The 25,659-nt window shown below is 38.3% G+C and overlaps 1 protein-coding gene across 2 annotated transcripts in view; it reads left to right on the top strand.

Annotated features, from left to right (window-relative positions):
* LOC127433309 (opioid-binding protein/cell adhesion molecule-like) overlaps positions 1–25,659 on the top strand; it is a 238,759-nt gene that overhangs the window by 198,764 nt on the left and 14,336 nt on the right. For both annotated transcript variants that reach the window (XM_051685093.1, XM_051685092.1), the window contains 3 exons: positions 21,402–21,536; positions 21,649–21,769; positions 25,395–25,546. In XM_051685093.1, the coding sequence (XP_051541053.1) occupies positions 21,402–21,536; positions 21,649–21,769; positions 25,395–25,546 (408 nt within the window). The remainder of the gene's footprint in view (positions 1–21,401; positions 21,537–21,648; positions 21,770–25,394; positions 25,547–25,659) is intronic.

Here is a 25,659-nt window from a genome sequence, read left to right as displayed (position 1 = left end):
TTGCGCGGAACTTAGACGCATGGCTTGCGCTTTTCAATCCGTCACGAGGGCTGGTCCAGACCGTCCGACTCGGCATCCGGGCATCCACCCAGGTTCAGCGGTGTCCACTTCACCTTGGTGAAAGACGAAAACGCTGCTAACTTGTGCGGAGATCGCTACCCTCCTACGGAAGTGCGCGATAGAACCTGTCCCTCCAGCTGAGATGAAGAAGGGGTTTTTTCAGCCCCTACTTCATCGTACCGAAAAAGGCGGTGGGTTGAGGCCAATCTTGGACCTGTGAGTTCTGAACTAGGCTTTACACAGACTCTCTTTCAAGATGCTGACGCAAAAACGCATTCTGCCACTTACATCCTGGGCAACCTCAACACTACGGCGGATGCGCCGTCACAACAGGTTACCCTCAGGGGAGAGTGGAGACTCCACCTTCAGGTGGTCCAGCTGATTTGGAGTCGATTCGACAGGCACAGGTGCACCTGTTCGCTTCCCAAAAATCCTCCCCACTGCGTTTCCCCCAGTGAGCCTGCTTGCACAGACCCTGTGCAAGGTCAGGGAGGACGAGGAGCAGGTTGTCCTGGTAGCACCCTACTGGCCCACCCAGACGTGGTGCTCGGACCTCACGCTCCTCGCGACAGCTCCCCCCTGGCAAATTCCCCTGAGGAAGGACCTTCTTTCTCAGGGAAGGGGCACCATCCGGCACCTGTGCCCAGACCTCTGGAATCTCCATGTCTGGCCCTTGGACAGGATGCAGAAGATCTAAGCTGTCTCCCACCTGCGATGGTAGACACGATCACTCAGGCTAGGGCTCCCTCTACGAGGCGCCTGTATGCCTTTAAGTGGCATCTGTTCGCTAAGTGGTGTTCTTCCCATCAGATAGACCCCCAGAGATGCGCAGTCAGGTCAGTGCTTTCAGGGAGGCTGTCCCCTTCCACCTTGAAGGTGTACGTTGCTGCCATAGCAGCACACCATGACGCAGTCGACGGTAAGTCCTTAGGGAAGCACGACCTGATCATCAGGTTCCTAAGAGGAGCCAGGAGGCTGAATCCCTCCAGGCCGCGCCTCGTTCCCTCATCGGACCTCTGTAGATCTTCAGGGTCTACAGAGAGCCCCCTTTGAGCCTTTGCAGTCAGCCGAGCTTAAGGCACTCTCCTTGAAGACTGCCCTCCTGACTGCGCTCACTTCCATCAAGAGGGTAGGTGACCTGCAAGCGTTCTCTGTCAGCGAAACGTGCCTGGAGTTCGGTCCAGGTTACTCTCACGTGATCCTGAGACCCTGACCGGGCTATGTGCCCAAGGTTCCCACCACCCCTTTAGGGATTAGGTGGTGAACCTGCAAGCGCTGCCCCAGGAGGAGGCAGACCCAGCCCTGTCATCGCTGTGTCCGGTGCACGCTTTACGCATCTATTTGGATCGCACGCAGAGCTTTAGAATCTCTGAGCAGCTCTTGTCTGCTTTTGGTGCACAGCGGAAAGGAAGCACTGTCTCCAAGCAGAGGATCGCCCACTGGCTCGTTGACGCCATAACTATGGCATATCTCGCCCAAAATATGCCGCCCCCGGTAGGGCTACGAGCCCATTCTACCCGTGGTGTAGCAGCTTCTTGGGCCCATTTGCAGAGCAGCGGGCTGGGAAACACCCAACACCTTTGCAAGGTTCTACAACCTCCGGGTGGAACCGGTTTCGTCCCAGGTAGTGGCACGCAACACAAGCGGATAAGCCTGGGATAGCCAGCCGGGTGTATCGCTTGCACATAGTGCCTTCCACCTCCTTTTGAGCTGAAGATGTGTGCCATTAATTCCCAGTAGTGTTCACAAAATTTGTTCCCTGGTTGACTTCCTCCGAGCCCTGTGGCAGTCGAGTTTTCGGAGAGACTCGCTGCTGGCCCAGTACACGTGCTAACTAAGAGCCCGGTTCTGGGGTAGGTGCTCCGCATGTGGCAGTTCTCTGTAAGGCTAACCCCATGCATTCTATATCTTCCGCTAATTCGTTTCCCTGCTGGCAAACTGTGTCTTCCTTGGGCAGAGCCCCCTCTGCCCCAGTCTCCATGTTTGTAGTAACTCCTCCCCCATTGGGCAGGATCTACTTTGAAGGCTCTCCACATGGTTGGAAAGACCATGTGACATATTCTTCCCCTTAAATATCCCCCCCTCTCTTGGGCGAGGTGTGGTCTCCGCGGTGTCCTCCCCTTGGGAGGGACACCCCCCGACTAGACCTGGCGGCCCAGTCGGATAATCCCCCTTCTTTTTTAGGGAGTGGAAAAAGAGAAGTGGAAAAGAGGCCACGACTGGGTTAAGCCTGTCTCTATCTTTGGGTAGTCGACTTGTCCCCAAAAAGGGCCGTTCGACACTAATAACTGTGTTGGGGGAGGTTACGTGTCGACCTGGTGTGCTGGCTATGAGGCACACAGCATGTCTGCCCACCACACACCACCGTTCAGCCTTGTGGCATTTTGTATAGGGACCCCTAGTGTCACTACATCGACACAACGTCGAGTGAGTGACAGATAGGGAACATCATGGTTACTGGTGTAACCTCCGTTCCCTGATGGAGGGAACGAGACGTTGGTCCCTCCTGCCACAACGCTGAACTACCCGCTGAAATGGCTGGACTTATATCGGCTCCTCAGCGTAAAACCTGAATGAGTGGTTGCATACCAGCTCCTTTTATACCCGTATGTCCAGGGGAGTAGCATGCAAATACCACTCGCCAATTTTCATTGGCCTTTTATCAAAGACCAGAGGTGTCTCGGGCTCCCAAGAGTGACCCCTAGTGTCACTACATCGACACCAACGTCTCGTTCCCTCCATCAGGGAACGGAGGTTACACCATTAACCATGACGTTTTTTACATCTCTTTCTATACTTATTTTTATTCGGATTGCCAAAAATTAAAACATTTGCATGGAGAACTGTTATGTTATTTACAGTCAGGTTAATTCAAACACACAGCTGCTGAACAGCCACTGTTCTTAAAGAGACAGTACCATTTTAACGTTTGTTATACATAATGTAAACTCAATGTAAATACTACAGATTTTGCATACAAAATTCATGTATTATGCATTATACATCATTTTAACTTATCAAACACTTTAAATATTAATGAATTTAACACACACAGTAGGTTCCTACAGTATCAGTGCAAGGGTTTGGTGAAATTCGGCAACGAGTTCAGGCAGTTCTGGCTCGCGATGCTATATCTTTTCTAACTCATCTGAATGATGGGGTGCGTTCCATTCAGAAGTGATCATCCCTACACCCTATTTCCTACAAAGACTTTACCCTCCATTGTGAGAGCTTTGAAGGGCTGAAAGGTGTGGGGCTCAAAAATAGTGGCATTTTTGGGGAAATTCTGTTTGGAATTACCCTAGAGCTTGCCTACTATTATTATTCCATTAACAAAAACTGCTAAGGCATAATTTAAGCCTTTTCAATGTGTCCAAAAACTACATTACATTGACAGAATATTTAAATAAGCTACTAGTCTGTTTTGGAATGTTCATAATTTCAAACTTCAGCTGTCAAAACTTTCACACATGCCCTTAAATGTGCTGTAAGCAATTTTAGCGTTCTGAAGCTTTCACGTGACTGACCCATTGAATTAGCCACACCCCCTCATTCCAAAATCCTGACCTCCAAAGATAATTTTGAGACCAAAACTGAGCAAAAGAGCAGCATTGTTTGTTCCTGTGGCTGACAAATTCAGCAGTGGCACAATAGCGCCCTCAACTGACAAACATTATGATTCATAGCCTCAATGATCTGCTTCAAATGCAACACTATGAGAACGAGCAAAATGATTAACAGGTGAAAAGTGTCATTGTCCACAGTCCGCGGATACATTTTTGTTTGCTGTTAACAAAGTCTACAGCTGTCACAGAGACTGGTGAGATATCTCAGGACACTTATTTCATTAATATCTTTAAGGGAGAAGGAATATTTTTTGCATACTTTTCCATGAAAAAATCGTTTACGGCACTTTTAATCTGCTTTAAGATGCTCTCTTCTTTCTTTCTGTCTTTCTTTCTTTCTTACTGTTAAACCTGTAAAAACTTCAGGCATTTGTCAAACCAACATTATAGTTTGTCTCAACAAACTTTACGTATCTAGTTTAATCAGTACTTTTGAACCACACAAAGAAAAATATCTATATTTTTTTCCCTACCCACCTAAGCAAAGTTATTTTTTGTAATGTTGGGCGAACATGCTGTTGTATCAATGAATAGTATAATAAACATTTTTGTATACCTTTATTATATACTTTTTTTTATTTACTATTTTGGAAATTATTTTACAAGGTCTTCTTGTTCCAGAAGAGCATGGAAACTTTCACCAGGCGGCGTTATAATATTAAAGAGTGGCTCAAACATTTTAATTAGAAACAGGAAGGCAAAAGGGTCCTATAAGAGGGCTGGGGGCCCTCATAGTCACAGTGCCCTGTTGAGCTGTGGGTCCCTCATATTTAAGCATATACAAAAATTTGTTGGACCCCTTGTAGTCAAGGGCCCCTGGGCACTTGCCCTATTGGCCGGTTCATAATTCACCTATGTATATACTGCACAGTATGCAGTATTATGCTATTGTACCAGTGCTGGGTAGATTACTGGATTTCTGGATTACTACAGTGCGGGGTATATTGCTTTTGAATTGTAATCTAATAATGATTACAATTTACATGACTAAAATTATAGTCAGTAATGTAATCTCTTGGATTATATTTTAAAGTAATATAGTATAATTGCTTTTGGATTACTGTTAGATTACTTCTGACCTAATTCTTGTTTATTTGATGTCACATGCATTTGAGTAGGATAAACTTATAAGAACATATAAATGTTCTTACTCTGACAATTTTGGCATTAACAGATTAGACCAGTTATTTTTGTAAATCAACATCATCTCAAAAATTACTGCAAAAGCACATTAATGTCAATTTTTGAAGCCGATTACAAAACCAGTTCACAAAACTAAAACTAACTTTACCACACTAATGCAATGTATGTGTCAACTACCACTCCATCTACTGTGTAATTATGGCTGGTGGCAAGTAACAGGTCTGTGTGTGCAAATACCCCAATTCGAAAACACTCGAAGATTTACCAAACATACACTACCGGTCAAAAGTTTTGAAACACACTCATTCTTTATTATAATTTTTTTCTTCATATTTTAGAATAATAGTAGAGTCATCAAAACTATGGAATAACATAAATGGAACTATGGGAATTATGTTGTGACTAACATAATAAAATCCAAATAACAAACAAAATCCAAAATAAATAAAAACTGTGTTATATTTTAAAATCTTCAAAGTAGTCACCCTTTGCCTAGAATTTGCAGACATGTACTCTTGACATTTTCTCAACCAACTTTTGAGCTATCACCCTGGGATGCTTTTTAAACAGTATTGAAGGAGTGCCCATCTATGTTGGGCACTTAGTGCTTAGTTAATATTTGGACTAAGTCATACATTTCAAAAACTTTTTTTTTTTTAAATTATTACATTTTAGTTTTATAATTAAATAAATGAATATGGTGGCACAATTATATTTTTGTCTATAAAACTAATTTCAAACATTTAAGCATACGCCTTCAGATCAAAAGCTTTTTAAGATCATGAGAAACATTTCAGTCAAGTGTTTCAAAGGTTTTGACCGGTAGTGTATATCAGCTGTAGGCTGATTTACAATGAAGAATTAGAGGGATCAATAAATTAATATGTAATCATGTAATCCATAAAAAGTAACTCTAATCTGATAGTGAGTATTTTAAAATGTAATTTAATATAATTACAAGTACTTGCGTTTTGTAATCTTATTACATAATCTAGATTACATGTAATCAGTTTCTACCCAGCACTGACTATTAGGTACGTATTACGTGAGCATTACACTATTATGTATGACATTCCAAACATATCATCTCTTGCTCTCTCTTTGTGTCCAACTAACTGTTAAACATATTTTAAATGCCCAAACGCAACACCCCATCGATTAAGAGGAAGAAAAGCTTAGCTTTTAAAAAATTCGTTAGCTATTCGACTGAGGGGAATGTGTTTTCTCTGTTTTACATCATAATTATTGTAGTTTTATTTTACATCAAGCTCCAGGACCAGAGTGTCCTCTAGTGAACAGTTTGAGGATAATTGTGTAGTTATTTTGTGGTAATTAGGGCATTGTAACATAAAGCGTTATCATTTTTCCTCATAACCTTTCTTTCTGCTCTGCTGAGAAGGTGTGATTGTATCACCATACATCAAATTAAACTGTCCCCATTCTGTCTGTGTCTAGAAAGCCCAGCCAGGAGAGTGGAAGTACTTTCCTGGCTCTGAAAATGTTTTCATGCATTTTTTTCACTTTGAAACGGGATGTGGGTCAAATACATGTGTGAAACCAAGCAGATCTTTTAAGTAAAGGCACTGGAATGAACAGAGTTGGTTTGTTTACTTACAATTCTGGCTTAGTAAACATACTAAACGATGTTTTTTTGAAAATGTAAAAATGTAAAACGTTTTCTGTGAGGGTTAGGTTTAGGGGTAGGGTTAGGGGATAGAAATTGTTGATAGATCTGTGTAAAATCCATAAAATGCATGGATGTCTATTGTGAGTCCCATAATGATATAAAAAACAAATGTGTGTGTGTGTTTTCCTTGTTTTTTCTTTATCACATTATCTCCTCGTTCCTGTTCTGAAACACATGCAAAATCCAAGAGCTTTAGTCTCTCACAGGCTAATTAACTAAATACACCATTTACAGTCACAACTCCCAATTCAATGAGATTTCATTTAAGCTCTTTAGCAGCATATTTCTGCTTTCCAGGTACAACTGTGTGGAGGCAGGGGCGTGGCCGAGCGCCATCCTGTGGAGAGTGAGGCCGGGGGAGATGAGTAGTGAATGATTTCCACCTGTGCGTAACACCTGTTTTGTGTTTCAATGAGGAGTGACAGGTCTTATAAGGAGAGGAGACAGCGGCAGAGGGGGAGAGAGCCCACTAGCAAGCTGTTGGTGTGCTGTTCATGTGTTGGCCATTGCCGTTAGACTTAAAGCTGCCCTGATTTTGTTTCCTCTTTTTTGTTCAGTGATATTCTTATTGGTTTCCTTTATCGCTGTTAAGCGGACGTTTTGTTTAAATAAACGATTTACCCTGTGTTGGAAACGCCGTCTCCCAGTGGCATGTCCAGGATTTTTTTCACAGGGTGGCAAAGGGGTGGCAAGCGTAGAATAAGGGGAAGCAACCTGTAATGTAGTCTGACCGGGTATGAAAGCTGTGCTCCACTTGACGTCTGAGCGGGGGTGGGGGGAACAACGTTGCACCAAACCATGCACGACACTGGCAGGTGGTGTGGCAAAACTCATTTTTAGGGTGGCGGCTGCCACCCCATGCCACCCTTCTGGCCCTGCCCCTGCGTCTCCCGCTTCTTCATTCCCTGAATCAAAGATCTTGCCACACTGGTGCCAAAACCCGGGTGTTGGAGGAAAATGCGCCATGAGAGAACCCTCGCCAGGTCTCTGACTTCCCTATGAAGGAGGAAGCAGGAGCCGGGTGAACAGTTCACGGAAGACTTTATTAGACACAGTTCACTTGGACACAACATAAAACTGCTTTTCAGCACGGACTCGCCGGCACACACATACACACAGCTCCGTGTGTCACTCACACTGTTGGCCTTCCCGGCCCAACGCAGAATGCACACGTTCGTCGGCTGCATGCATCTCACTCTCTCTCTCTCCCTAACTGGTGTCTCCGGCTTCTCTTTTTCCCTCTCCTGGCTGATTGGGGTAATTCAGCGCCAGGCATCCATACTTACGGCCCGGCCACACCCTCCTCGTTGCAAACTGCTGTAGCAAATTGGTTTAAGAGAAATTGTTTGGATTACTTTTCTATCTCCATAATGCTCAGTGTGGTGTTACAGTCTTATGTACTTGACCAAAGAGATTTAGCCTAATGCTGCCTCATTTTACATAGCACAACACTGAGAGGATCGATACAAAATGTAAGAAAACAACAGAATTTAAGTTTCTTTGTTCAATCAGTAACTTAGAGCTAGAGTATATGTGTAGAGAGAGAGAGAGAGCATCTGATACACAAGTTTGTCTATTTAGACACCAAACATAAACATTAGCTCTTTTTCAAAAATATTAAGCATATAATTGCTTATCAATGATTCTTTATTATTTAAACTGTATATAGAGACTCAAAATTGTTTTAGTTTGTTACACCTTTTGGTAGCTGATCAAATTATGATAATATTGTACTTTTTTAGGTTTTCTTGGTTTTTTGCTCAGTTTTCTGCAATTAATTCTGCTTGATTCGCTGTACAGATTCCATTAGACAGTTTCAGACTGTGCTATCTATTTTTGGTTTTTATAAATATTATACTTCTTAAGACATTTAATATTACATTTTGTAATCCTCCATTGACTCACATTGTTAAAGTGTTCTACTATTGATCTCTCTAGATTTGTACTTGTGTTTACAATTTTTCTAACTATCATTGATATTGGTTACCTGTATAAGCCTCAAATTTCCTAATTGGTGCACCTCTAATAGTAAATTAAGTATTTACTGAACTAAACTGAAACTGTGATCACAGAATGATAATAAAAACCAAACCATGAGAAAGTTTAACCGAACCCTTACATTTAATGTCAAATTTAACAACACTATTCTTTTGCCACCTTGCAAGCACTGAAAATGCAAATTAAGTATTTTATTCAAACATTATTTATTCAAAACTCTTTCAAAATGCAATTGTAATGAGGAAAGCAAATAAACAGGCAAGGGAAAGAAAATTGTAAATGAAGGGAATTTAAATTCAACTGGGTTTTTTCAGGGTTCTGAAGGTTTAGATATTTCTATATATTATGTATAAACACACAAATACATACGTCTTGTAAGAAGGATGCTGACCCAGTATGTGTAGAGCTGTGACCCCTTAAGGCAGAGCAGAACTGTTTATCAGCTATCTGTCAGATTAACATTGGGATCAATGAAGAGCTGCCAGGACAAGCCTTGAATAATCCACTGCAGTATTACTTAAATGGGACAGAAATGAGTGTGGGTCGCTATGTTATGCTTGTAAACCATGCTGGTGCATTTACAGTAGATATTTTACAGCTGGTGATTTGCTGAGAATCATTTTGTCAGTGAGTGCACATTATCACAACATGTTCCTGTAGCACCAACACAATTTAATGCACAGTGCCAAGTGAATTGTTTCATATGAGTTGTGAAATGTGATATGACATTGCAAAGTACAATTGCAGTGTATATTATTGTTACATTATTTATTTCTGCAATACAGCATCCTTCACTCTGTTTTGGGGTTTTGATGTGAAGCCTCTGATGGAAATGCATTACATTATGAGCGTTTCATTATTTGCGAATGATGAGCATTGTGACAAACATTTTCATGCATACCCTTCTTCTTTTCAACTGAATGAGAATAAAGGAATGTTTCTCACTTAGTTTCAGCATTAAACAATCCATTTTACTTCCATAATGTGACATATTTTGGAGTGAAACCTGATGTTCAATGAGACTAAATGTAGGACGTGACTTGATTTTATCCATTCGAAATGTATTGGATTGTGAAAAGTGAGTGGTACATAACAAAATGCAACCTGTTGGTTGGAGGGGTGGAGGTGAAAAATAAGAGGGATTGGTGACATCAGCCAAAAAGGAACATTGTTTCAGGCAGAGCAAGTTAGTACATTTTGATGGAAGGTTACGAGGACAAACATGTTTTTGTTTTTTATGTGCACTGATGATATTTATAAAGTTAATTGGGTCAATCAGAGCCTGAAACACAATCCTTGTTTTTCCAAATTGTTCTGTTTTTTTCCCTGCTAAGTTCAGATATCTCTAAATTGGTCTATAGCTCTGGTTGTGTGATTTGATGAATCTGGGATTGTAAATGCTAAGGAGAATCAGGGTGATGTGGGCATCTCCATTTTGTAGTGTCTCAGCTGTGAGAGGGCTTTGTTTAGCCCTGGAACCATGACAGGTTTCCACTCTCTCTCTCTTTCTCTCTCCTTCAACTGCTCCTCTGTCATGCTCCTCTCTCTGTCCCTCTCTCCATCTGACTGCTACTGTCATTCCTCCCTGTCCTTCTGTCTCTACTTCTCTTTCCTCTTTTTGAGTTTCCCGTTACACTTGACAGAGCTTTTTATGGTCAGTTATAGACAAAAGAACAACAGTAAAGGTTTAATGCATTCGAATACAAGAGAAGCACCAGCCCTTTAGTTACTACCGCAAATGACAGTAGGCGGTTAAACAAATTATTTAAAAGAAATGTTTGTGAAGATTTTCAACTGATCATATCAAACTAATCATGCTCAAATAATGGTCAAATGATGGAGAAGAGCATCATAAGTTGGCATATATCCAGATGCAGGGTGCAGTCAAATGCACTTTCAGAATGTTTAAGAGATTATTTATGTGTAATGCTGTACAGAATCTTCAAGGGTGGGGTTACTCCAAAAGGGGGTTGCATCAACTCCAAAAGGGGTTGTCACTTCCACACACGGTTACAGTTAGTGAAAGGGTTAGATTAAGGGCTCCCTATATCTTTGTTGGTGGTTTGGAGCTCCTGCCCCTTTTTGGAGCTCTGCCTGCAGCTACAGCATATCCTTCTCGAATTGGCCCGCAAGATCAGAATTGCGTGTGCAAATTGCATTCAGCAGCGATTTTGTGGGCACGTTTGCGGCGTTGTCTGATCTGCATAATTTCTTAAGTGAATTGGGCGCTAAACGAGCACAGACAGCACGTGCAAAAAATGGCTGTTTTACTGGCTGCAATTCATTCTTAATGAATCTGCCCCTAAATGTTTTGATATTGTACAGCATGTAAACGAAGAACAAACATTCAAATCTAGATTTTTTCCCCGTGAAATTACACATTTGCTAATTTGCTCTAGCCTTACATCAGTGACTGTGGCATCCTCCCTTGAGTCAAATACTAACTAGTTCATATTCCCTGTCCCAAACCAGTGTTATCAAGCCATGCTCATGTGTTTCAAGCACAATCAACCTCTTCTCCATCTTATTAAACCAGTCACATAGTCGATGAAGCCTGAAAAGTACATGTATTCCCTCGATGCATTGCTGCCCTCTTATCTTTCCATTACAAACTCACACATGTGACTTATGGGGGCCAGGGGGGTGGCGTCATGCTTCACCATTGTGCCAGGCAGGAAAGATGGTGAGAGAAAGAGAGAGAGAGAGACAGAAGAGAGGGGGCAGCAAAAGCTAGGAGGCTTTGGTGATAAATCATTATTCATTTCTATCTCACAGAATTAACACTCCGATGAACGAACAGGGCTTGACTTGTTTTCAGCTGCGCTGATTTACGGCCTAAATTTGTCAAAGATTTTGGGGGCGGACAGATGATTTCTTTCTGGTGAAAATAATAAAGAAATAATATATATATATATATATATATATATATATTCATTACGTTATACAATACACTCAGCTGGACCTAATATTTTATGTGCGACAATGGAAATATGGTATTTATAAATATTTATTTATTTATAATGTTTTGTTAGAGAAATGGTTTGATCTCATAATTTTAATCCTCAGACACCCACTGAAGCACAACAAATATATATATATATATATATATATATATATATATATATATATATATATATATATATATATATATTTAAACAAAACCAAAAAAAAATCTATAGAAAATACAGATTCTTTGCTTAAAATGGGTAAAGGATAAATACTTAAAAAATGTACAACAGCAGCTTATTCTTTGAAATGTATCATAGCAACAATTTAGACTGTTTTGAATTTTTACATAAATATGTGTGTGTAATTATGACATTATTTTCAGAATATTGTAATAAATGCCACAGTCGGCCTTGAAACCTTTTTTTTTTTTTTTCATGTTATCCACACAACCCACACAAGTCTTTGCAGTAACTTATAGATGAACTTTTTCTAATTATTTTGAAAGTGTGAGGACGGCTCTCAACATACTGAAGTTGTAGCCTTCTAGCTTAGTGCATTTCCAGGTACTTTTACGACGTTTTAAAATATTACAGGATCATGAAACTGAAACAAAGAGATTCTTTACAATCTAGCATACTAGGAAGGCTTCAAAGGATACAAAGTCAAAGAATGGTTGCTTCTGTTATTAATTATAACAGTGGTGAAAATCCATTTTTGCAGTTAAATTGGCATTTTTCCAAAATTTTCAAAGAATTTTTTTTTTGTTGTTGTTGCTGCTTAAAACACTCTCAAGGAGGAACGTTTATTTCAAATATAAATTCTTGGATCTATGAATGTTAAACAAGACTATGAGAAAATGTAGTATAATATTTTTCAATTGAATAATGTGCAAACCAAAGGAAATGGGCATAGTAGCTTTTAATTGCTCTATTTGACCAAACATTTCCTCTCTCCCACTCTCATCTTAATTTCTACATTACTACACCAAGCAGCCAAATGTTCGAAGTTTCATTGCTGACTGAAACTCAAGAAAGCAGACCCATCCATTCTAAAAACGACATCCCACCGAGCAGTAATGGCCTCTCCCCTCTCAAGGGGAGATATTACAAGGCAGTAATTTATTGGCAGTTAGAAATGAAATCTTTGTTTTAATTAGAGTGCCTTGACTTTGACTGGCTTAATGAAGATGTATTCATACATAAATCATATAGTAGTGAGATATTTATTTGGCACCACTTGTTTGAGAAAGAGAGAAAGAAATTGATAGAGAGTAAAAAGAAAGAGAGGTTGTGAAGGAGTGGAGGGCCAGCGATGATCAGTTTCACTGAACTGTGTAACCATGGTGACCTGCTGCTTACCGGGGCATGATTGGAGGATTTAGACAGTCTGCTTGAGAGATGACAGCAAAATTCAGACAAGGTTTTTTCAACAGCTTAGGTTCAAGTATGGTTTCCTTTCAGTGCATAGACAGAGATGTAAGTCTGAGTTAATTTTAAGATTCATTGATTTACTCACTCCATCACTTTCATACCAGTATGTATATTTATTTGTTCAATTATTTCTCCTTTGTTTAATCAGTCACCAATTTTTAAGCAATAGGTAATCTGTTATTGTCTATCAAAGCTATCATATGGCTTCAGAAAATTGCCATTATTATACTGTACTGTACAGTACTACTGTAAACAGACTTGGCATAAGTTGTGTGGACTACTTTTATGGTACTTTTTTTTTTTTCCTTGAGCTAGATAGCCCCACTTACTGTTCACTTTTGTTGTATAGAAAAGAGCAGTGTGAACATTTTTCTAAATATCTCATTTTGTGTTCCACAGAAAATAAAAAAATCAGTAAGGAAAATCATATTATTAGGAGCAATATTTGCCCACTGCAGTTGATTTAAAGAGGTATTTATTACCTTTTATGGTAGCATTTTAATAGAATATATAGAATATAGGAACACATGCCATCTATTTACATGTATGTCAAAAACATGAGTAAAATAAATTTATTTAAATGCATTTTCTATCTGAACAATTATGGCTGTTATTTTTAATCAAATTCAAGCATAGTTTTAAAATAATGATATCACAACACAATTAACGTGCTGCTAGAATGCAATCTAAATAATTATCCATTCCTTATTAAATTATACAGCTCTCTATTGTCTACAGTCATAGTAGATTTTGATGTAATTGCTGTTTCAAGAGACATTTTTAGCTTTTCTCATAAACAAAAAGCTTCATATTAGCTGCATATTTAACAACACACTTCTGAGACAGTAAATAAAGATATCTGACAGATATCTAGAGGCCACTGTCTGCAAAGCCACAAAACCCACTCTAAACTTATATCTATAATACAATAGAATAGCATAGAATAGAATAGAACATAAAAAAACTGAGGAATTCTCTATATTTTTAATATCTGAGGCATTTTTGTCATTTTCTGTGGTATTTTTCCCCAAGCTCTGGTTAATTTCTGTCTCTGTATTAGGGTTAGTAGATGATGATAGAATATTTGGGTGAACTATCCCTTTAAATCTGGACCTCCCTTATATTCGTAGACAAGAGCTATCAGAGTAAGTGAGCCTCACCTTTCTCTCTCCTTTCCACCATCCATAACCTCCCCCTTCTTTCTTGCTCTCTCATCCAAATGTCAGACTTCTCTGCCTTACAGCTTTCCCAGAGCCCAGGTCAGACTGAATGGGGTTAGGCCAAATAAAGCACTACTAGTGTTTTTTTTTTGTTTGTTTGTTGTTGTTGTTGTTGTTGTTGTTGTTTGTTTGTTTGTTTTAACAATAGTTAACAAGGTGATAAAAGAAAAGGAAAATTTTTTGTGATGGTACCACACGATTCTCTCATTCTAGCCTGGTTTGCAGTTCTTTGAAGACTGATTATTGGAAACTGAGTCTCTAACGTGCTGCTTGTGGCACATAATGAAAAGTCCTTATGACACCCTCATTTTCTCCATTATAAGCATTCCTGTAATTAGCTTAGTCTTTGCTTTACAATATGAAGTAATCATCATTTGAATTTCTATTAAGGAGATATTCCATTTAGGGATGATTGTGAAACGCAATTAGGTATGTTGACAAACAGTAATGATGGTCAGCGGCTTATTACAAAATCATTAGCACACTGGAATCTCATTATATGTGTAATATCATTCCACAGTGTCTTTATTAGTTTATGAAGGAGCCCTGGATGCCTGCAGTGGAGAAATAAAGCACATGCTAACCATCATAATACAATGCAGCTAAAGGACAGCTTTTGCAACTGGCCTAGCTTTCATCTTGTATTACCAGCAAGATTGAATGACCCGTTTTTTAATGCATGAAGCGACTGACCCACTTGATGCATTTATAGTCTAGAACTTTACTGATTCCATTTAGCTTGTTATTCATTTCATGGATACCTTTGATAATGTTGTTCAGGTACTTCTTAAATTGACTTGACAAAGCCAACATACTGTTATTTTACATTTGGTTTAGAGTTGTTGTTGTTTTTTAATCCCTGATCGGATGTATGGTTTTCACAAAGCAAATGAGAAAAAAAATGGGAAAAATCCCATAGACTTAAAAAGGCAGATTTTTTAAACGGGCCAACGGAATGTGCATTAATTCAGAATCACACTGTCAAAAAATTATAATACAAACAAACCCACAAAAGGCCTTTAATCTGCTTTAAGTTACTCTCTCTCTCTCTCTCTCTCTCTCTCTCTCTCTCTCTCTCTCTCTCTCTCTCTCTCTCTCTATCTATCTATCTATCTATATATCTGTCTGTATATCTGTCTGTCATTCTGTTTATCTGGTTAATCTGACTATTTATGGCTGTCTCCTTTTGAAGGCTATGTGCTCTGGGGTTGCATTTGTCACTGCATATGTCACACAGGCTGTCTCATTGCAGAAAATCAAGTAGTACACTCTGAATGCATCCTTCGAATGTGACCTTCTTTAACAGGAATTTGGAGGATGCAGGAGGTGTTTCCTTCATTGGCACTTACAACCCACAATTCTTTGCGTCAACGTAAACGAACATAATTTCTGAATATTAAATATTGAATATTATGAATATTAAAATATGTTCATTTGAACAGTAGAATTATATTAATATATCATTTTAAATAAAGTATTATAAAGTAAATATAAAAGTACAGTGGCAAAATCAGTTTACTTTTCTCTCTACATTATTAAAACTCCTATAATTTACCTCAGAGATCCCTTCTCACTCAGAGTGCTCATGCAGGTTGAGAGCGATGCATGCTGTAATAGCAACCATGATACGTTTTGTTTCCATTTGTCCTACGAAGGCCAGCTCATTTAAAGGGGACATGACATGAAGGATAACATTTTCCTTGATCTTTTGACAAATAAGAGGTAATTGAACTATAAAAAAAACATACTGTAAGAACTCAAAACTTCCTCCTCACTGCAAAAAGGGCATATGTTAAAACCAAGTTGCTAGACTAGTTCTCTACTTCCTCCACATTGTGATGACACGCTGTGGTAGACATTTGCATCTGACCGCTTCAACAACAACATATCAATGCCAACTTTACCTTATCACTTCATTAGCCTGCCCAGTAGCGGTGAGCAGTGAGATTTCTAGCAGAGAGAGCGGGTCAGTCACTAACAGAGAGCCAATAATAACAGTGGGAGTTTACTGTCAAGTCTTAAAGGAGAAGCAGCACCAAAACCAAGCGTTCCTGACAGAGGGTCTGAATGAGGGTGGAAAACTATCATGTTTTGTGTGTGTAAAAATCTTTACTATTATTGTAAGTGAACCTCAAAGGACATATTAAAATTATTAAAAAAAGGGCATGTCATGACCCCTTTAAACAAAGCAAATTCTACTATAAATTGAGAACGCTCTGTATATAGCTTCCTACAAAGGACACGTCCTACCTAGCAACAACCTAAGTAACGAGACACACCTTATGTTACACATTTTTACTATCAAGCTAGCTGGTGGTTTGCCTCACTGTACTGTCCGTGTAACCATCCAACTTCACATTTTTAAGAACAGCTCTTTCCAGCAAGGCTTTGTCAGGCCAATATCAAAGTTTGTCTTAACAAACTTTACCTCTCTAGTTTCTGATTGTTTTTTATTCTTTCTTTCTTTGGGGTCAGCCAGTGGATTAAGATTTGCATGGTTGGTATTGGCAGTTAGTCCCTGCTGGTAGATGTCGTAACTACACCCTTAGACGGGCAAAAAACATGTTTCAGTATGGAGGAAGGGGTCAATGTTTCCAGAGTAAGGGAACCATTTAGATTTATGTTTAGGAACTTGTTTGCTGGGCACAGATTGAAAAGTTTTCAATGATTTATTTTTCATGAAAACCAGAACTGGATTTAATCTGTCTGGATTTATTTATCTTTTTTCCATCAATCCAGTCTCTAGGCAAAATACAGGTGAAATAAATAAAAAGGCAATGCTGGAAAAGAATCACCCTATTATGCTGAAAAATTTGCTTATATTTAACCACCTTAAAATAGTCAGACATCCCCTTAATAAAGACTGTTAATGGTGTCCTGTATGCTTCAGTGATGAGATCAGTATAAACTACTTTGCTTCCCAACTGTTACAATGGAGAAAGTCTTTCCCTTGATCATAATCTCCCGAATTTAGATATAAAAGTGTCTCCTACTCATTTTTCTTGCAATCTGAATGTATGCAGACAGAATAAACTTGTTTATTTATATTTTCCTGTTTTATCTGTTCTTCACCTTAACATTCTAATAATCCTCTGCTCGGTTCAAAAGGAAATACTCATGACACCAGCAGGATTATTACTCAGTGCTAGACATAATTGCTATGGGCCCAGTGTTTGGTTTCTGTCTCTGAAGTAAACATTGTAAATCATTGCTTTACGCTATCTACAATAGACTTTTCGCCATTCAAAAATCAAACTGACCACTCTAATAGATAAATACAAATGAAAACTACATGAGAATAAGTGAAACATTGTGTAGCTCAGTGTGTCACTATTATAACCACTCAAGATATATTATACAAGAAATACAAACAAACATTTAATTGCTGCATATTTAATAGCAAATGCAAGCACAGCACATTTTCTTTGTCTGCTGCATGTACAATTTTAAATTTTGAACAAGTTTATAAAATAAAAATATAATGAAATTAAAAATGCTAATGATGTTTAATAATTAATAATGTTTAATATCCCAATTAGTAGTAAGTAATACAGTATGTATTTAATATGTAATGATTTACTGGATCATCTTAAACATTGTTATTGTTAGTCCTGTTGTAATTTTGCTAACATACAATGGGCCTCATTCATGAAACTTTCGTATGAGTAAAATTCATTACTTATTTAATTTCACTTCTATCAAAATGTAGTCATGGCAGTTTGCCTGAAAGATGTCTTATGCAAGATTTACACATGGTCAGGAGCAGGTGTCAATTTTTATCATACCAACTAACGTTTTGAAAATATGAAAATTTACGTGAGAACGACTTTATGAATGATATACAAAAAAACATATGTTCTTCTCGTGAATGAGGCCCATAGTGTGTAATATGCACACTGTAGTATAAAATGCTACTCACTGAGTCTAAATGTTTAGTATAGGCTGGGGTGTAGATTCTGGCAAGTACAACCCCCCCCCCCCACACACACACACACACACACACACTTTACAATACAGCTTGTGAAGTCCTAATCTGGGACTACAGAGGGTTGTATCCCGCACACTGGTAAAAGCAGCCAGCGTTATTCCCATCTCAAATGCCCGCAGTGAGAAACTTCTCACTTCTGAATCACATTAAAACAACCTTCTGTTGCCGTCTTCTGGAAAAGAAGGATATCAGTCTTATGTGCATCTCAAGCTGTAAAGAAATTCTGCACACATTTGACTTCATGTAAGCAGCAAAACATTTTTGTGCTATGAGGAAAATAGTTTTTATTTTATTTTTTATTTATTTTTTATTTTTTTTTAGATGTTAATTCCATGACTGCCGTTTTATGGAAAAACTGCTATAATGAACGATCGTTTATTGTTCATTTGATTTGAATTGACTGTGTCATTATTGTATCGCATATTAATCATAGTCCATCACATTACAGCGCAAAATAAACACCGAAATGATTTTTTTCCAAATTGTCCGGTAAACTTTATCATTCCTGGACACGTTGGCCGGCACCAAAATTTCTTTGCGGTAACTCTGTCTAATTTTTTGAAAAAAGGTTTTGCCTTTTTATATTTTCACTTGTATATCTGTGCTCTTATTTTTTTCTATTCACAGCTATACTGAAAGCAAAACAACTAAAGCTTTGATACAAAATAAAATATTTCAATATTTTTCTAATTCTTTCAGATGTTGCCGTGGCAACCATGCATTGCAAATATTGCGAAATCCATCAAGAGGAAATCATTACTTAAATGTTCATCACTATAAGTTAGAAGCACTCTCCCTGTGTGCTACATTGCGAGGTCTAATGTATAACCGCAATTGATTCAATAAAAGTGTTGTCCAAGACAAATCCTTCTGCCTGCATTTACCAATGATAACAGTTTATGAAGTGTGTGTAAACCAAAAGAAGGACCAAACACCATGACCTTCAAATGCGATGGCCGGTCTTTTAGTGATGCTGTTGAAAAATGTAGATCACATCCTTTATAAAAGGAACCTTTATGCACAAAATGCAGTTCCAGAAAGGGTGATAACCAGAAGTCATAATTTGGAACTTCTAATTATTCTGATTATTTTGGGCTAGAAATTAGAGTTGTGACATTGGAGAATTTTTTTTTTTTGTTTGTTTGTTTGTTTGCCAATAAGTTTGAACAATTATTTGTCTTTAGAGGCATTCTTGGCAGTTTAGATGAGGTGCTTTAACACTGGGGCAAGAAAAAAAAATGAAATAACAAAAAAGAGAGGGAACTTATAAAAACCATTATGGTCAAATTCAATGGTAAAACTACATAGCAACCAGTCAAATTTTGGGGGTTATTATAAAATCAGTATAGCCCATATGTCCAAAGTCTTTCTTGCAAGACAGTCCACAAGGTGTCCATCTTTGGAACACTCTCGGCAGTTATTTTTCTATGTAAACAAGCAGCATAAAAGAGCAGCTCTTTTCTACTTGAATGGGGAAAGACCAAAATCTCCAAAACGATTGGTCAAGATTAAATTCAAAGAACATCAGCAGTAAAATCTGACAACACTGGAATCATAAATTGCTTATTTATATCAGATTATGCTAAAAACAAACAAAAAAAAAAAAACAAAAAAAAATTGTCCTGGCTTGTCTAGCTAATGAGCATGCACGTTCTTAAGTTCATTGACAGGTAAGGTCTGTATCTAAAAGGTAATTGGCTCTTTTACCTGTAAGATTTGACTTCCTTTCTTCATCCATTGACCATGGGGTGTTCAAATTTTCCCATTAATTTTATTAGAAAAAGTCTGTCTCTGTTAAATAGTCTCTGATATGCCCCAGTTGCTATATTGCTTGACAAACTGCAAACAACCTACAGTTAAGAATTTGAACTGTATTACTAGGAAGAATTGTTTATTCAGTTTATTATGTATAATATATTGAACTGTTTATTGAACGTTGGTGTCTTTCATCATATTGCTTTTGCAGCCATTTTATAAAACCAGTAAGCCACTTGAGTCTGATTGTTACACGTTGCCTCACGTTGTTCCTAACGCAGTCTACACCGGACGTGAGCGGCGCATCATGTCAAAAGCAATGGAACCAATTATAATCAATGATGCCGTCTACACTTCATAATTTCACATTTTCAAAATAAGAGTCCCCGTGTGTTTCGGGCTTGTTTATATTTAAAAATCCCATGTTATGCACCAAATCTTCATTTTATTCTGGTTATTATTGGGATTTTTGTTGAACCGCACCTGAAATTTGATTAATTTTCAAATTCAAAAAAATTACATTCTATAAATTTATTTTTAAAAACTATAGTATATAGTATAGTATAGTATTATTCAAAGTTTGGAATGGAATATTCAAGCTTATTGTTCAGAAAGAACATCAGATGTCACAAGGAATCTGGGCTGATTCTTTACTGAACTGCTCACATTTTTAAGAAAAGGAATGAGTCATATAAGGAGATAATCATAATTACCAACCTCTCCTACAATCCCAAAGGCCATGTTATTAGAAACAAAATAACAACCTAGGTCCATTCCTCAACCTTTTCACCGAATGAAGGACTGATGCTGTATAATGAGATGGCATAATGTAGAGCTTTTGCTGTGAATGGCATTTGCACTAACTGGCTGTCTGAACCTGCGGGTGAAACTTTATTTCGCTCCCTCAGAGGAATAACTGAATAATTTTATGCTGCTAATATCTGTTTTGCTTGATAATAGAATTGGAGAGAGAGGTGTGTTTTATGTAAAATGATTGACTTAACAAGCATAGAACACCAACAAAGGGTCAACCGGGTCAGCCAGGTGTAACAGATTTTGCTTATTGACATTCAGCAACCTTGAGCTAATGTAGAATAAATTAGATTAGATTAGAAAGATCATAGCTGAATAAGCATGCATGCTTTTGGATTCCACAACAACAGCAGAATACATTGTAGTTTTTGTCCGGCTGGAGCTCTGTTCCAAAACCTAGTGAGCTGCCTCACTTCCTACTGCCTAAATAGGCAGCTGTCTTCTAAAACAGCATCCTAACTGTCATGAAACCTCACAAGTGATGTTAGCATGACGTTTGACGTTCATTAAATAGACTATTGATAGAATATTGATGTGATAGAATTTTATAGAATATTGATGTGCCATGACAGTGACATGGAACAGCTGTGGCCCTTTTGTGTATTTTCCAACTCTGTAAGAAACAGCATAATGTGTCCACCAAGATGCTTTTTAAAATCCATTTTAGAATGTGAGGTTTGATTTTGTAATTTTGTGTTAAAATAGCCACTATCCTTTTGTGTGTTGGCACAGGTAGTAAAATTATAACCGATGGCGAGTATGTGCAAATGACTGGAATAACCAAAGAGATGTCTGGCTCTTATGACTGCATCACTTCAAATGACATCTTGCCTCCAGATGTGAGAACTGTTCAGGTTACTGTAAACTGTAAGTATTGCGTTATATCATTTTGTTTAAATGCCTGTTTACATGTCCATGTTGCTGCCCATTTTTCACCTACATTTCTGAATTTCTCCATTACGTGTCATTCATTTAACAGATCCGCCCATCATTTCGCGAGCTCGGAGCACGGGAACAGCAGTTGGCCAGAAAGGAGTTCTGTGGTGCGAGGCGTCAGCGGTTCCTCTGGCAAATTTTGAATGGTATAAGGGGGACCACAGGTAAGACTATAAATTTATACATTTTTGGATATTCTTCTGTCTACAATGAAAGTAGACAGGAAACAGGAAATTATTTGTTGACAGAGAAAGTGAATTGGTACATGCTGCAGACTGGATTCGAAGTATTTTCCATATGAGCACCAAGGTTCAAAGTGTCATATGTCCTAATCCAATCTAGTTTAAAAACAATGGGCCTGATTCACGAAATATGAGCAGAAAGAATTTTGGTGTGAAGCGCTCATAATGGCATTGGTAGGTCAATATTGAATTAAATGTCAATTTACAAATAAAAAAAAAAAGTTTTTTTTGTTGTTTTTTTGTTTTGTTTTTGCTTACAGTCTACACAGAAAATGTTTCATGAAAAATGCCCATTTTGTGTGTAGTGTTTTAGGTATATAATTAGCAGTAGGTTACACAATAATTGAATACTTTAAATTGAACATTACTTTTAAAGCATTTTTTAATCATGATTAATGAACTTTTTTACATATACTTATTAGGGCTGTCAATTGATTAAAATTATTAATTGAACTAATTACATGACATGACGATTAAATAATTACATTTATCACATATATCAATATTTGCTAAGATAGGCCATATTGATAATTCAATATAAATAATAAGTCAAATAATTATAAATATTAAATAATAATTCAGATATTCAGATTGAAATATTGCAGGATTATTGCAGACGAGTAAAGCATTGATTAGACAATACTAAAAATGGCTTTAGAAGTCCATATATTATTGTTTGTTTTATTCCCATAGATCACTGAAAATAAGCTTACAGTCAACAGCAATCCATTGTGCTACTGAGTTAGTCAGTCTGTCCTTTTTTCACAGGGAGCGTTCTTGCGTTCAGTCTGTATTCTTTTTAATTGTTAGTCTGTGTACGTGCGTCAGATTGACATGTTTAAACATCTCATTGGTTTTCAGCATCATAAACTCCACCTTTTTAAGATGCTATGTCAAGTTAAAAGTAGTTAAAATCGTAAATTTGCATTTCGAGATCCCTGCATTCTGCTGTGCTTCATCCAGCTGTCAAGCTGTCTTGTATGACCAGGTTTGTTGTGCTTGTGAGGTTTGTTGAGGCGCGTTGACTGCCCTCTGCTGATGCGGTGCATAAAAACATGTACTGCAAGCTTGAACAAGCTCTGATGGTAGGAAAATATGTACTTTTAGTACAGAATTTACGTATGGTTTGGGAGGCATGATTAATTCAGTTACCTTTTAAGGCGTTATTTTTTATATAATTAATTACTCTAAATTAACCCGTTAAATCGACAGCCCTAATTATTTTCTACATGTATTGATGAATTTGTAACTGTAACTGTAAAAAAAAAAAAAAAAAAAAACTGTAAAAAAAAACTAACTGCACATTAGTTAATGTGTTACAAGTTAATATGAACCAATTTTTTTTTTTTTTAGTGGTTAATCAGTCAATTATTTTTTTTTATTATTGTGATTAATTACAGATTTGGAAAATGTTGAAATTTTGACACTATATATACTTCTTTTCCTGTCAAAATGAATTTATTTCCATTTTAGGAAAGAAAACAAAACAATATGTAACAATACACTGATGAGTCAAAACATTATGACCACCTGCCTAATATGCTATTGGTCCTGCATGTGCCGCCAAAACAGCGCTGACCTGCCGAGGCATGGACTCTACAAGACCCCTAAAGGTGTCCTGTGGTATCTGGCACCAAGACATTAGCAACAGATCCTTCAAGTCCTGTAAGTTGAGAGGTGGAGCCGTCGTGGATCAGACTTGTTGGTCCAACACATCCCACAGATGATCTGGGGAATTTGGAGGCCAGAGCAACACCTTGAACTCTTCATCATGTTCCTCAAACCATTCCTGAACAATGTGTGCAGTGTGGCAGGGCGCATTATCCTGCTGAAAGAGGCCACTGCCATCAGGGAATACCATTGCCATGAAGGGGTGTATCTGGTCTGCAAAAATGTTTAGGTAGTGGCACGTGTCAAATTGACGTCCACATAAATGGCCAGACCCAGGGTTTCCCAGCAGAACATCGCCCAGAGCATCACACTCCCTCCTTGTCGTCTTCCCACAGTGCATCCTGGTGCCTCTACTTCCCCAGGTAAATGGCACACACATTCACAGCCGTCCACATGATGTAAAAGAAAAACGTGACTCATCGGACCAGGCAACCTTCTTCCACTGCTCCGAGGTCCAGTTCCAACGCTTGTGTGCCCATTGTGGCACTTTCAACAGTGGACAGGGGTCATCATGGGCACTCTGACTGGTCTGTGGCTACACAGCCCCAAACACAGCAGGGTGCAATGCACTGTGTGTGTGTTGTGACACATTCCTCCAGTAAACATCATTAAAATTTTCTGTGACTTGTGCCACAGTAGACCTTTGTTTTGGACCAGATGGGATAGCCTTTGTTTCCCTCTAGCTTCGATGAGCCTTTGGCAGCCAACACCCTGCTGCCGGTTTGTGGTTTGTCCCTTCTCGGACCACTGTTGATAGGTATTCACCACTGCTGACCGGAAGCACCCCACAAGCCTTGCCGTTTCAGAGATGCTCTGACCCAGTCGTCTGGCCATAACAAATTAGCCCTTGTCAAAGTCGCTCAGGTCTTTACTCCTGCCCATTTCTCCTGCATTCAACATGCTGACTACAAGAACTGATTGTTTGTTTACCATCTAATCTACCCAGATATTGACATGTGGCCTTGTTAGGAGATAATCAGCATTATTCACTTCACCTGTGAATGGTCATAATGTTTTGGCTCATCGGTTTATAATGCTTTATTAACATTTTCCAAACAAAGCCTTCCACAGTATAAAGACAGAAATGCACTTAAATAGCACAAATTCAAGTAACACTAAATGTTTCCCAAAGTCTAAGTGGGAGTTTGACTAATTGAAAGAGTCTCTCTATAGGTTGCATATTCATTGCAATGGGCATTAAATCTCTAAACTTCTCATCCTCCACAATATTATTCAGCCGGTAGATTGCTATCCGCTTTGCTACAGCAATTGTGAAGCCTTGATCATGATTTGTGTCAGGGAAGCAACGCCAGCGTCAAGCGACGTTTTCAATGACACATGAAAAGCACCTGCAGACAAAAACATTACATTCTGGATTTTGGTAATACTTAAGACTTATGGTGCTTCTGTGGTAATTAAAATGCACCTTACATAGGCTGAAAAATACTTAATTACTATCACAAGTCCCATCTGGGCTTGTTTTGTACATCAAATAGCATTAAAAGGTCCTTTCCCCACCATTTGATCACAGACATGGAAGCACTATTGTGTGTGTTTGTGTGTTGTGACGTGTGCATCAGTGTAATGACTCCGGGTGGACACATTGCAAAGGTTCTGCCCTTAAAACCAGTGTTTATGCTGGTTTATGTGGTATTAATGGTAAATACGTTAATTGCGATTAAGAACAATTAACACATTAAACTTTTTTAATTAATTGCATGCGTTAACGTGTTAAATCTGACAGCTCTACCAGAAACGAATTGTAAAGTGTTACCATTATGTCTAATAATTAGATCACGTGCAGCTGTGTAAGAGTGGTACATTCATTTGTGCCACCAGCCTTCACCTTACATTGACTTGATCACAATTTTCACAGACTATTCAATGGACTCAATGGGGTCAAGATCGAAAACAAGGGTAAACAATCCATGCTAACATTCTTCAATGTCTCTGAAGAGGATTACGGGAACTACACCTGTGTGGCCATGAACACGTTGGGGATAACAAACGCAAGCATCATTTTGTATGGTAAGAGCCTCCTTCTGATAACTAAATACATGTTAATTTATGCACAAAACCCATGTCAAGTGTAACTCAGCATAGTCAATGAGCATCTCAATGTGTTAAATGTTTGCCTAACG

This window comes from Myxocyprinus asiaticus, chromosome 43 (assembly GCF_019703515.2).
Source record: "Myxocyprinus asiaticus isolate MX2 ecotype Aquarium Trade chromosome 43, UBuf_Myxa_2, whole genome shotgun sequence".
Taxonomy (NCBI): domain Eukaryota; kingdom Metazoa; phylum Chordata; class Actinopteri; order Cypriniformes; family Catostomidae; genus Myxocyprinus; species Myxocyprinus asiaticus.
The sequence above is the reverse complement of the archived record's forward strand: the minus strand, read 5'-3'. Positions and strand labels throughout refer to the sequence as shown.